The sequence below is a fragment of the Rhinopithecus roxellana genome, chromosome 10 (assembly GCF_007565055.1).
Source record: "Rhinopithecus roxellana isolate Shanxi Qingling chromosome 10, ASM756505v1, whole genome shotgun sequence".
Taxonomy (NCBI): domain Eukaryota; kingdom Metazoa; phylum Chordata; class Mammalia; order Primates; family Cercopithecidae; genus Rhinopithecus; species Rhinopithecus roxellana.
In genome coordinates, this window is record NC_044558.1 from 133,927,210 (window position 1) to 133,941,596 (window position 14,387).

The window sequence follows — 14,387 nt, forward strand, 5'->3', positions numbered from 1 at the left end:
CGGAGGAGTTCTTTAAGGTCAGAATTTTAAGATCTGAATTATCCTCAATAAAAGAATTTTCCCATTTATGAAAGACGTGTGTCCCTCATACCTGAGATTTGTAGGCAAATTTTACAGTACCGATGAAGCAATTTAAATTGATTGCTACTTATTGCTAAACTGATGACAAGAGATGCTGCTGTCCACGCCAGGTGGAAGCGAAGACAAGTAATATAGAGACTCTCCTGATGTCTAGGGATATGCTGTCAATAATGATGGCTGAAGGAAAAATTTACTTAATTTCTTAAACTTACATGAGGGATCTTCATTGGGGAAAATTTATGAAACATCCTGAGAGATAAATATCCACGTTTTGAAAGTTAAGATCAACTGTGCTGGGATTCTCAATTTAATTTTACAGGTCTTAAATCAGGAATTTGTGAGCCAGATTTGTAGGACTATGTGTTAACAATGTAGCACCTTGTCAAGGGGTATGAAAAACTGAAATCCTGGCTAGTTAAACGAGAAAGAACAAAATCAAGACAATTTCGAAATGACTGCTTTTTCAGCATGGGCCTTATTTCTCCCTCCATACAACGGAGTTTTTATTCCTCTGACACAGAGGAAAGGTGTTTTCTACCCATCTCCTACCTTTACTGAGGTTCTTTTGCTCATTAAAATATTTGCCAAACTTAAAGAGAATCTTTTTGCAGATCATCTCCAGAATTTGCCAGCAATCTTTCCTCCCACACATTTTCAGAGCAATGGGGAAGTATTTGTGAGGTTCATGTTATTTGAAAATTAGCTTTTACTTTCAGAACTTATTTGGTTTTAGCAAATTACTTTCAAAGTTCACTTCCATTCTCTTATGAGACCAAAACTGGGGAACATTCTTACAAGCTTTCCCGGAAACAGCAGAAGAGACAAATGGTATAATTATTTTCTATTATAGATGTACAAGTTTTTATCAACAACAAAACCAAATCTCTGAATTTGTATGTTTTTCCTTAACTTTAAATCAACATCTAGGTTTTCTTGTATCATTGCTCTGGGAGACTGAAATATAACCCAGAAAAATGCAGGGAAAAATCCACAAACTCTTTTGGTATTTCATATGTACAGTACAGAAAGGGAAAATACCTCCATAACAAATTGTTTATGCCAAAAATTGTCCTGTTTTTATTTTATACACCTACTCATGTACATATGTGTGCATATGTTCCTAAATATATGTGTGTGTGCAGATACCATGTGCATATGTGTGTACATCTCATGTAAATTGCAATTTTTAAAAAAGCAAATTTCTTTTTCACATTTTTCTATGTCAACTGTTGTTGTTTTTGCTCTCAATGGCTTCTTTAATATTTATATCCAGAAATGTTTATGACTTGAAAACTCTGTCTTCTGGACTGATCCATGCTTATGATGGTAGCTCCATGATGCCTGAGAGGAGGTGATACAGTCAACTGGCAAACTTTCAGGTGGCATCCCTTCCCTTAATTGACCCAAGTGTCCTGCCTTCTACTCCCACAATATGTCCTTGATATCCAAGCAAACAAAATCAGAGGCAAACATTCTGGAAATGAGACTTGAAACTGTGCCCTCCAGAATGTAATATAGTCGAAAGAGCACTCGATTTAGACTCAGAATCAAAAGTCCTTAGTTGTAGGAGTGGCTCTACAACTTACTGATTCTGTCACTCTGAAACTCTGGAAAGTCACTTAATCTTTGAGTTAGAGCCTATTCATCAGCAAAGTAGGAATAATGACACCTATTCACAAGTGTATTGTGCATATAAAAGAAACAACATATACTACTCCTTGTAGGGGTGCCAAAGGAGCCAAAGAAAGTTTATTCCACAAATCCTGGAAAGGTTCACTAAAGATGAAAACTGGGTGGTGGTCATGACACATATTTCACTTTTTTCAGTAAGTCGATTTTTATGTTGAACATTTTCATGGGAATTGTTTTTACAATGAAATTATATACAAATACAGCATAGCATTTCCTCGTCTATAATTCAGTCTTTGTATGTTTTATTAGGAAAGTAAAAATGTCTGGCACAGCAAGAAGAAAGATCTTTCAAGTGCACACAGAGATTGGCTCCTTCCCCAACTTAATCCCTTTACTAATTAGTCATGAATACTTCTCGTTACCTGATTTTCATGGCAGGGGCCCTGGCAATACTCAGTCAAGCTCTCCAGGGTCTGGTTGACCAGTGCTACGTTCTTCTCATTGATGTAGAGACCCAACAGGCCCAGGCCACCGGTTGTACTTCCGCAAATGCAGTCCAGAAACTGAAGGGTCTCACAGACAAGGTTGTAATTTGTTTTGTTGTTTTGATTCCTCAAGAAGTTCTGAAGGCAAAAGAAAATAAAACTGAAGGGTTACAAAAATTCACTGTGCTGATTGTTTGTTGTTCTCCCCATATGTGCGCTTTTCTTTTTTTTTCTTTTTCTTTTATTTTTTATTATACTTTAAGTTCTAGCGTACATGAGCATAACATGCAGGTTGCGCTTTTCTAACTTTTCTTTGTAAGAAAATTATTCGCATTTATTAAAATTGTCCTCCATTTAAGGAGGGAGAAAGGCCCTTAGGCCTTAGGTTTTTCCTCAAGCATCTATCTATCTATATATATATACACACACACACGCACACACACACATACATATACACACACACATGTATGTACTATATATAATATATAATATATTGTGCCTTTGTGTATATATATACATATTTTATATACATATATCTCAAGATGGTTCATAATAAACATTTCTCAGTGTCATTATCAAACTACACACAGAGGGCAAAAGTAATGAGAAGTGGGAAAAAGAGAAAAAAAACTAGGTAGAAAGAAGTTCATTAGGGAGAGAAGCAAATTTTCAATTATAAATAATCTTATAGGAACAGTGCAACTTCATTGTTCATTGATTATAAATGATATAACCATTATGAAGGGCAACTGGAAGTTATCTATCAAAATTTTCAGTTAACATACAGCTCCACTTCTAAAAAGTTTTTCTAGATATATGTACACAAGTACACCAACAGGTTCCCTGCATACTGCTTGTTATACAAACACCAGAAACCATATCATAACTATGGTAATGTGACTGGCTTAATAAACAATAGTACATTCAAACATTAGAATACTATAAAACTATACAAATTCGGTACTTCAACATGTACCAATAAACATAACCTGGCAATAAGTAATTGACTAATAACGGATATTACTAAATGAAAAATGTAAGTTGAGGAATACCATAAAATATGATTTTTTTTTTTTTTTTTCTTGAGACGGAGTCTCACTCTGTCACCCAGGCTGGAGTGCAGTGGCAAGATCTTGGCTCACTGCAAGCTCCGCCTCCCGGGTTCACGCCATTCTCCTGTCTCAGCCTCCAGACTAGCTGGGACTACAGGCGCCCGCCACCACGCCCAGCTAATTTTTTGTATTTTTTTTAGTAGACACAGGATTTCACCATGTTAACCAGGATGGTCTTGATCTTCTGACCTTGTGATGCACCCATCTCGGCCTCCCAAAGTGCTGGGATTACAGGCGTGAGCCACCGCGCCTGGCCAGAATACCATAGAATATGATTTAAAAAAAAATGTTTACCTGCACAGATCAATATGCTTACGCATGCATAAAAATTTCTAGAAGAAAAAACCTGGACCTTGACAATATTCAGTCACGTTCTCCAGATTAATCACCTGTTAACAGTGATTTTCTCTGGGGTGTAAACCTAGTAAAAGGGTAAGCTGGAAAGGAAACTTGTTTCATATTTCAATTTAGTATTTATTTCTATTAATTTATTATTTAATGTGTTTATTTGAATTTATATCTACCATTTATTCTTCTTAAGACAATTTTAAAAGTAGTATTTTCTATACTGATCCCACACTCCTATCAGTAAACTGTTCAATCAGATACTATCTAATGTGCTATATACCCTATACATCTATTTCCTACACTGACAGACGAAATGGGTTAGGATATGCCCATGGGCACTGATCCAGTATTGTCCCTCCAGAAGCAATGCTTCTGGCCTTGGCCTGCTTGTGTACAAACAATGCAAAACAGCGGCCAAAATTCAAAATTCATAGGCACTCCTAAGTTCATCTATCTAACAAAGGAAAATGCAGGAAAGAAGATATAAGACACTGACTACATTCATTTTTGAATGTATCCACCTTCACTCTAGTTAAAAACATCCTGTTCTATGTTAATTCTGTTTCAAATGAAGACATACCAATATACTCAGTACTCTCACTCGAGAAATATGAATTGGCTTGAAAATAATGAAAGCCCGTTAAGACTATAAAACCATGAAAGATATAGATGAGACAAATATGATCTCTCTCAACAATATAACCTTACCAGAGAATACTAGGAAGAGAGGATGCCCACTGAGGCTAAAAATATTTGAGGCTAAAAATATTGATGAGGATGATACTGTATGAGGATGATACTGTATGAGCCTGATTTTATTTTATTTTATTTTATTTTATTTTTGTATAAAAGGATTTTCTTCTTCCTTTTCTTCACCGATACCAAAGTTTCTTCCCATTTCAGAAGAGCACTATTGCTTTTATTGATTATCTTTCCAAAACTCTCTCCAAAACTATTTGTTGGTTTTATTGGAATTTAATTACTTACAAACATAGGTTGTATTCTCAGCTTTCACACAAAACAGAACAAATACCTGCAATTCGCGGTTGTGATTCTCACACAGTAACTGAAGAAATCTCAGTATTGGCTGCATGATGCCAATTGCAGGACTCATTGTCGCTTCCTCTGCAGATTTTTCCTCAGTGTTTCCTGCTTCTGGTCCTGTGCACATAATGTCTATTTCTGGATCCATTTCTCTTCTGTATACACAATATGCTTTGGATGTTGCTGAAGAAGCTTCTGTTAATTGCCCTTTCATTCCCTCTTTTAAATGTAGTGGTGAATCTCTTACTGAAAACAAAGCAGTACTTTTATATTTCTGAGCCAATCTGCTTTTGCTAATTTTTAGAAAAAAAAAAAAAAAAAACAAAAAACAACCAGGTACCCAAATTCTCTAACAATTGAATTAAAAATAATCTGAAAAAAGGTGCAACAATTTCCAAAAAGGATTTGGGATAGCACTTAAAAGTTAAACTTGCAGTGGGTCATAAAAAAGATCTCAATGCTTAGCAAATGTTAAAAGGACTCATGTCTTTCTGATATATATATATATTCATATATATAAACTCATATATATATGAGTTTCATATTCAAGAAGGTAGGAAAATGTAATAAACTTCAAAATGTTAGTGTCTTTATGATTTGTATTTAATACATGGATGATTTTGTTATTCTGAATACCAAGAATCTTTCATTGGAGTTTGGTGTGGTAATTTCTGTTTTTAAAGTTTTATTTTCATGGTCACTTAAAAGATTTGGGGCAGTTTTTCTTTACCATGCATGCCACAGTGAAATCAAACATTTTTCATGTCGTTGGTTGCTTTGCACTGATTATGTCTCATTTAAGTTTAGTCCTGCAGAGCCGTTTTAGGGTCAACCCATGACCAAAATTCTTTATGGATGATCAGAGCCACAGTGGGGATAATTAAACCAACAGAAGAGAGATGACAAATGTTAATGAGATTTAAACGCTATTCCCCTCTTTTCTCTCACTCTGTTCTCCCAAATACCCAAATGCTTCTTTACCTCTCATTCGTGGACCAGATGTCATCAATTCATTGTCATCATCCCTTTTTTTGCTACCTAAATCTATGGTATTAACTGTCACTGTTGATCTTATTTCTTTCTGAGCAGCCTTCATTCGATCATAGAGAACTTTAAAGAATTTTTCTGACTTTTTTTGTTCATGCAACTGCTGGTAGAAAGAATACTGCAAGAAAACATATTTTAAGACATCAATACCCAAGGGGAGACAAATAGTGTTTTTATGCTTGAAATAAACATAAGCATTATAGGTAAAAGCACATACTTAATACACTACCCATTATTATTTCATAAATTGACAGCCTTTGCCAGTTTCTTGTACTATTTAATGTGTACTAATAATAGTTGGTATTTACTTAGCATTTTCCACTAAACTCCAACATATTTTCATATGCTGTTTAATTTATCCTTACTGGTTATATATTTTTAAAAATGTACAGGGATATTATAAGATGTTGTATGGAAAGAATTCTTTGATTTTTATATTATTATAAAGTCAGGCATTGATTCAACATGTATGTATTGAGTGCCTACTATGTGTCAAGCCCTCTGTTAATAGGGATAGAACAAAAATGGAAACCAACCACAATCCTTGCTCTCATAAGTTTGTAATCTAAAGTGGAAAATAGCCATCAATCCAATGATCACCCTGTATAAACATGAGTTTATGGAAAGTTACAAAGGACTATTTTTCTCTTTATCTAAATTACAGCACATTTTAGAAATTTACAAAGTGTCACCACGGTAGCCTCACTCATGGGATCTCACTGATAAACAGGTACCAACTTCTTTTGGTCCCTCATTAGCTACATTGTTTTGCATGGGGTCTCAGACAAATCCACCTTAAAATAAATTTAGTCAATAATGAGGCAGAAATGGTTCAGAAACAAAAGTATGATAAAATGTATCTTTGTAAGATGTGGAAATATTCAGCCCTGGGGAGATTTACCCAATTCTTGTCTGCTCAATGCCTTATGGAAGTGTCCAGGAGAAGCAGGAGGAGGTAGGAAAGATAACACATTCCAGGGAAGATAGAATTTGAAGTGGGTGGGGAAATTATAACTTATTACTACCAAGATTATGAGATAGACACAAGACAAGATAAATATCATTTGTAAATTAATAAAGATAGTAACTCCCTAACTATAGTGAATAAAAGAGTTATATAAGCTTGAGGAGAGATAGTATGAAGAAAATATAAGAAAAAATAATTTCCAGATCAAGCAGAACTGGTCCTATTCCAATATAAGAACATTTAAATAGCCAAATTTGGGGAGTTTGCCTCCAGGATATGCTTTCCTTTAGGAATTCCTGGAACCATGACCCACAGGTCTTGGGATCCATAACCGAGACTCTAATGACATCAGGTCTTGAAATGGTTGCCTACCCTGCAATTTTCTCTACTGCACAATGTATATACACAGAGTGTCTTATGAAGCCTTAGACGTCAGCTGCACACCTACAAGGGTAAGCTCCTACACAGAAGGCGAGCAACCCTTAAGAAATAAGGCCAAAAAGTCACGGTAACCATCGCAACCACAGTAAAACAGTCAAGCTGGTTTCGTTAATTCAAACAATAAATGCAGCATCCACAGACCTCTACAATCCCATGAATTAAACAGATGATAAAGTCTGAATATTTTCAATATAACAGGGTTAGAAGGTGGAAGGAGTTTCCAATATATTAATGAGGAGTTATGAGAACTTTGTGGCTCTATTAAAACAAAGTTTCATAATTTACGTAGTTCTTCCGTATACATCACTTCATAGATACTTTCAATTCAACAGTGTGATGAATAGAGTGTTCTTAGTTCCAATTTATAGATTCATAAAATGAGGTTTAGTAAAGATGAGTGACTTGCCCAATATTATGTAACTAGTAAGGGGTAGAGCTAGGATTTAAATCTAGATTTTCTGACTCTAAATCACTAAATGTATAAAACAACCTCTTACGATCAAAACACTAGATTATTTACAGAGATAACACCTTTTAAGAACCAGGTATCTACAATGCTTAACAACATGATTATGATTATGATTATGATTATGATTATGATGATTTTTTGAGATGGTGTCTGGCTCTGTCACCCAGGCTGGAGTGCAGTGGCCGGATCTCAGCTCACTGCAAGCTCCGCTTCCCGGGTTTAGGCCATTCTCCTGCCTCAGCCTCCCGAGTAGCTGGGACTACAGGCGCCCACCACCACACCTGGCTAGTTTTTTGTATTTTTTTAGTAGAGACGGGGTTTCACCGTGTTAGCCAGGATGGTCTCGATCTCTTGACCTCGTGATCCGCCCGTCTCGGCCTCCCAAAGTGCTGGGATTACAGCCACCGTGAACAACACGATTTTTAAAAGGAAAAGTAGGTTTCATATATATTTATATAATCTCAACAAGTAGCATAAGGATTCCTCTCACTAAAGATATGGTTTTTGCTTAGGAAACTACCTCTATTAGCTGCACAGAGTGTAAGAGGAAAGAACCTCCAAGTGTTTTGGAACTAAGGGGGATGGATAAACAGATATGTGTGACAGGTGAGTGGAAGAGGCAGAGAAGGGAAGGGAAGTGAGAATGGAGAAAGACAAGAGCATGACGCAGGGAGAATCCTCAAGTGAAATATCCTAGGGGTGAGGATGGGGATGATTATTCCTAGAAAATAGATGCTTATTGCATCTAAGAGCACAGATCTGGAGCCAGACTGCATGGATTTGAAACCTGGCTCTATCTCTAACTAGCGACGTAAGCTTGGGTCTATCTCAGTTTCTTCTTCAGTAAAATAGGATAACATACCAGTTACCTCACAGGTTGTTTGAATATTAGCCAAGGTAATACACACAAATCACAAAGAACAGTGCCTCGTATTTAGTAGGTATGATTTTTCTTATTGCTATCATTAGGTTCCATGTGAAACTGTAATAGAAGTATCTCCTGTATCCTCCCCTTCAGTTGATCTTTAATAAAGTATAGAACATACATACGTTGACTTAATGTAGTTAGAAAGGAAGAAATTAAGGAAGGGGCTGCAATTCTCAGCATGACAGAAGCAGGGGTGTTAAGAATCTATGTGCTGAGAAAGCAAGACTGTTTCTGGCTAAGAAGACAGTGAGAATGTAAAACCCCCGGGGAACTGGCAAGTGTATTGGGGAGGAGTGTGCTTTAGACTGCTATAGGGCAAGGAATAAGATTTGAGCTAATCTCAACTAGACCTCTTAGAGCCAGGAAAACACAGTTGCCACCTGGGTTATACAACGTGAGACATCCGAGTAGAGGAAGGCTGGTACCTATTGTCATAATCCATCTTAAAAGAAGGTTTTCATATATAAAAGTAATTTAACGCTGCTTCATCAACAAATATTTGTTGAATGGCTATAAAGCACTGTAGACATAAAGAATAGGATATGATCCCCTATACTGAAGAAGTTGCAATTCAATTGGAGAGGCAGGGTGTCATACAAATTACAACCAAACAAAGTAGCACATGCAAAATGCCAAGTGGGTATTAAAGAAACAAGTGCATAGGAGCTGAGATAAGGGAATGGACACCAAATGCCTCAGACAAGCTAGGAAAGACTTTGTGAAGAAGAAAGAATTTGATTAGGACCATACATTCACAGATCCATTCCCTCCTGCACACTGATTGAACCCCAAGATTGGTCCAGATACAAGGGGTACCAAGATGAATAAAATGTAGTTTCAACCTTTAAGGACTTATAATTTACCAGACAGCACCTGATACACACATGAAGAGGCACAAAAAGGTGGCAGAAATGGCCGGGTCCGGTGGCTCACGCCTGTAATCCCAGCATTTTTGGAGGCCAAGACAGGTGGATCACCTGAGGTCAGGAGTTGGAGACCAGCCTGGCCAACAGGATGAAACCCTATCTCTACTAAAAATACAAAAAATTAGCCAGGCATGGCGGTGGGTTCCTGTAATCCCAGCTACTCAGCAGGCTGAGGCAGGAGAATCGCTTGAACCCGGGAGGCGGAAGTTGAAGTGAGCCAAGATTGTACCATTGCACTCCAGACTGGGCAACAAGGGTGAAACTCCATCTCAAAAACAAACAAACAAAAAAAAAGTGGCAGAAATGTCATTAAAGACGTCCACAGGTTATAACAGGGGCATACAGTAAGCAGTAATCAATTCTACCCAGTGAGATACAGAGCCTGAAAAGGCTTCTAGGAGAAATGCATTGAGTTGAATCCTCAAAGAGGAGAAAGCAGCATGAGAAATAACACAACGCATTTGAGGAATAACAAAGAGCTAAGTGTAGCTGATGCATAAGAGGAAGGATGGAGGAGGCAAGAGGGTGGAAGAACAAGGGAAAGTTGGAAAATTTGAAGAGAACAGGAAGGATCTTATGGACTGTAGCAGGGAGTTTGTCTTTATAGGGCAGGTGACAGATTTTAAGCAGAAGAATAGCATGTTTTTGGAAAGGCATCTTTGAAGGCAACATGAAGAATGATTTGGAGAAGGGCAAAACTAGAAGCAGGGACACCTCTTAGAAGACTAGTTGTCACTGTCTGGGAAAGGATAAGGAGGATCTGTAGTGAGAGCTGGAAAAGCAGGGATTGAAAAATAATAGAGTATGGATATGAGGGATATTAAGGGGGTAGAATCACAGAAGTTGGTCATCAGTGGGATGTTCAGGAAGAGAGTAAGTGAGGGTGGAGAAGTTAAGTTCAAGGCTGACCATCATTGCCTGATCAGACAACTGGGTAGATGGAGTGCCAATCACTGAGAGAGGTAATGGCAAAAGCAGCAGTGGGTGTATGGAGAACAACAGCAGATTCCATGTGAGATATGTTGAGCTTAAGTCATTTGTGCACATCCCACTAAATATTCTGGAAGACAGCTGGATACAGAGTTTAGAACATCAGTGAGTTCAGAAGCATCCAAACACAGTAAACGTTAAAGGTGTGGAAATGGATGAGGTCAGACTGGAGAACAAACAGAGTGAGAAGAGAGAGTGCAAAGAAACTTGGCAGATGTCAGGATTCAAGAGTTAAGTAGAGGAAGAAAAACCTTTGCAGAAGGCTAAGAAGAAATGGCAGGAGGTAGAAGACAAGCTGGAGAGGGTGGTGTCCCAAGACCCAGGCAGAAAAGGTTTCAAGAAGAAAGAAAAAGTCACTAGTGGCAAATGCCACAGAAAATCATGTAAAGAAGGACTGAAAAACATTTCGGTTGTGAAGAGATCTTAGGGGAACAACTTGCCGGGAATTTATAAGTAGAAGGTGCAGTTTCCAATGGGAGCTGGCTTATTCCACAGTAATATGAGGATACAAGTAAGCAAAAATAAGTGCGAAGGATGAAGGATGATCCCATCTGGTGACCCTTAGTGGCCTAGAAACAGAAATCTAGAAAAGACTGTAATCCTAAGGATTTCTTCTAGAGATGCCCCCTACCAAAAAAAAAAAAAAAAAAAAAAAAAAAAAAAATACTGTCACTTCTGTCCACTGAACAAGTCTCTATCTAATGTTATGTGGTTGCCTGGACACTTTCTCTAGAAAGTCCCAGTTGACAGAACTTCCTGGTTTAAGTCTGAATAGTATTTTGTCATGTTCATAAACCACATTTTTAAAAATCATTCATCCACTGATAAGTAAAATAGTGGAATCTAAAAATGCTGAAGTCATAGAAGTAGACAGTGGAACATTGGTCAAAGAGTCCAGTTTCAGTTAAACAGGAGGAGTAAGTTTCGGTGTTCTACTGCAAAGTAAGGCAATGATACTCAATAACAATAATATGTTATATATTTCCAAATAGCTGAAAGAATTTTAAATGCTCTCACTACAAGTAAATGATAAATATTTGAAGTGATGGATATGCTAATTATCCTCATTTGATCATTACACAATATATATATATATATATCTCAAAGCATCAGATTGTACCCCATAAATATACACAATGATTATTTGTCAATTAAAAATTAAATATAATTTTTAAAAAGTCCCAACTGAACACCTGGTTCAGATAAGATAATTTCCAAGAAAACTCACTCAACTTCCGTCACCTCCTTCCTCAACTTTCCGCAGAGGAAATCTATGCTGCAGCTACAGCATCATGAGAATTTTAAACACTTTCTTTTCTCAACTAAGTACTATAGATTTAGTGTCGTTTTGCCACCATGCCACTTGCTGCTCTTGAGGCCTTTATTCCTAAAGCCACTGTGATTGGATGTGTTAGATGGTAATATTCCTATTGTTCAACGTATTTGACGGTTAAATGAAGCACAATATCCAAGTTTCAAATTAGACATGGCTTCTGCTGGCCATGAGTTGAGAAAATGGCTTTTAGAATTTCTAATTATATACTTAGTTGTAAGTAGGTAGTTTTCTTTACTGACCAAGGCAAACCTAGAAAGAGCAGGCTACCAAGCAGCAAAACACACAGCTAGATAGCAGGAATAAATTCCTGTGTTCTAATCCTCGGTAGGGTGGCCATAATTAACAATTTATTGTATATTTTCAAATAGCCAGAAAAGTGAATTTTGAGTGTTCCCAACACAAAAAAATGATAAACGCTTGAGGTGAAGGATGTGCTAATTACCTTGATTTGATCATTACATATTATATACATGTATCAAAATATCACACTGTACCCAATAAATATGTACAATTGTTACTATTTAACCATAATGATAAAAAAAAAAAAAAAAAACACTGGAGGAAAATGTCTGTCATCTGGGAACACTCCCCAGCTCTCCGGCTCATGCAGCACGTTTTGCCTTTGGGTGTAGTCAAGCCTACGGGTCCCTTGGCAGAAGTTTCAAAAGAAAACATGTGCCTTCTGGAAATAGTGGCCTAATCTCCTGTGTGCAGGTAAGCATATTGCTCACTGTTGTGGAATTCCTGGAATAATGTCAGAAGGAATTTTCAGAGGAATGTTCTGCTTGACTGAATAAATTGTGAAGCTCTGTAGTTTCTACAGCAAACAAATTTAAGAAAAGTGTGATACATGGATTTTTTTTTTTTTTAGATAGTAATAAGAGCTAAAAGAAACACATCACTTTTCCTTGGTTTCTGTGACAAGTAAACAAGAAATACCAATAATAAATGTAATCCCCATGATTGATGAAAAAGTACCTGTGTTTGTGTATTTCCTCCTTCAAGCAAGGCAATGCCGAGGAAAATGCCTTCCGAAAAAATTCTGTCATTTTTGGTGTTCACTATAACATCGATGACAAGTTCTGATGCACCTTCTTTATCCAGCAGACACTGAATATCTGACATTGATATTCCCATCTTATCTGAATCTTGTCCAGAAAAGCTTCCTGTGATTAGAAAAATAAATAAATAAACCTTAATTGTGCACATTATTAACATGTAGGTTTTTCAAATTCTTAAATTTCATTATTTTAATAAAAATATTAATCATTGAGATTTTTCCCTACAAAGTTAAATATAATAGAAGCTTGAGGCTGGGCATGGTGGCTCACGCCTGTAATCCCAGCACTTTGGGACGCCAAGGCTGGCAGATCACTTGAGGTCAGGAGTCCGAGACCAGCCTGGCCAACAGAGTGAAACTTCTGTAAAAACTTCTGTAAAAACACAAAAATTAGCCAGGTGTGGTGGCACATGACTGTAATCCTAGCTACTTGGGAGGCTGAGGCAGGAGAATCGCTTGAACCTGGGAGGCAGAGGTTTCAGTGAGCCAAGACTGCGTCACTGCACTCTAGCCTGGGTAACAGAGCAAGGCTCTGTCTCGGAAAAAAGAAAAAAACAACAACAACAAAACAAACAAACAAACAAAAAAACGCCTGAGTTTAAAAAATCAAAGTTTGTAAAAACAGAACTCTTCATTAAATGTTTGACACATGTGATTAAATGTTTTTCTTAAAACTAGAAAAGAAAACTAGCTTTATTTTGTCCTTAATTTCTATATTAAGAGATTATAACTTAACTATTTTTCCAAAGTCAAAAAGCAAAGTCAATTCTGATGTTCAAATCTGTTGTTTTATGAACCCCAAATTGTATGAAAGTTTTTAATAGTGATTTTTAAATGACTCTTTTATATCTCTGCCATTTCAGTAAAATACGAGAGTAACAATGACATGGAGATGTATCATGAGAATCCTAAAATGAAAAAACAGATGACAGGACTTACCTCCCACCTGTGCAGTTTTGGAGTAGGCTCCTGATAGGTGTCCATTCATGCCAATACTATAATCACCTTTAAAGTATCGATTCAGAAGTATCTTTCTTAATGTGTTACCCTAATAAGAAGAATAACAAAGAGTTAGTTTCCTTTTCTAACAAAAGTGAAAAATGCCAGTAGGCTAAATGCTTTAAAAGCATTTTGTGAATGATGTTGAGGCATGGAAAAATTAACTTTATATCAGATAATATTTTCTGAGGCAAAAAATTTACGAGTACATCCAATAAAACAATAATTTTGCTTCTCATAATAAATAAACAGGATGGGAGAAGCTTTTTGGAGGTGATGAACAGGTTCATGGCAGATATTGTGCTGGTGGTTTCATAGTGTATACTTATCTCCAAACTCATCAAGATGAAGACATTAAATATGTACAGCTTTTTGTATGCCAATTAATCATAACTCAATAAACAGTTTTAAATATAATTTTATTCTGTCAAAAATAAAAAAGAAGAGTGTGTTCAATAGAATGCACTAGAAAAATCACAAATGCTATAAATTTAAGATTGCTTCAAAAGCTGTAGCTTGCAG

General features: G+C 36.7%; 1 protein-coding gene across 1 annotated transcript in view; it reads right to left on the reverse strand.

Moving 5' to 3' along the window:
- The window catches only part of ITPR2 (inositol 1,4,5-trisphosphate receptor type 2), a 493,060-nt gene that overhangs the window by 143,173 nt on the left and 335,500 nt on the right, over positions 1 to 14,387 (reverse strand). Inside the window, exons 38-42 of the mRNA XM_010379849.2 lie at positions 13,806 to 13,914; positions 12,785 to 12,972; positions 5,684 to 5,867; positions 4,692 to 4,948; positions 2,136 to 2,336 (exon numbers count right to left, since the gene is read on the reverse strand). Coding sequence (XP_010378151.1) covers positions 2,136 to 2,336; positions 4,692 to 4,948; positions 5,684 to 5,867; positions 12,785 to 12,972; positions 13,806 to 13,914 — 939 coding nt within the window. The remainder of the gene's footprint in view (positions 1 to 2,135; positions 2,337 to 4,691; positions 4,949 to 5,683; positions 5,868 to 12,784; positions 12,973 to 13,805; positions 13,915 to 14,387) is intronic.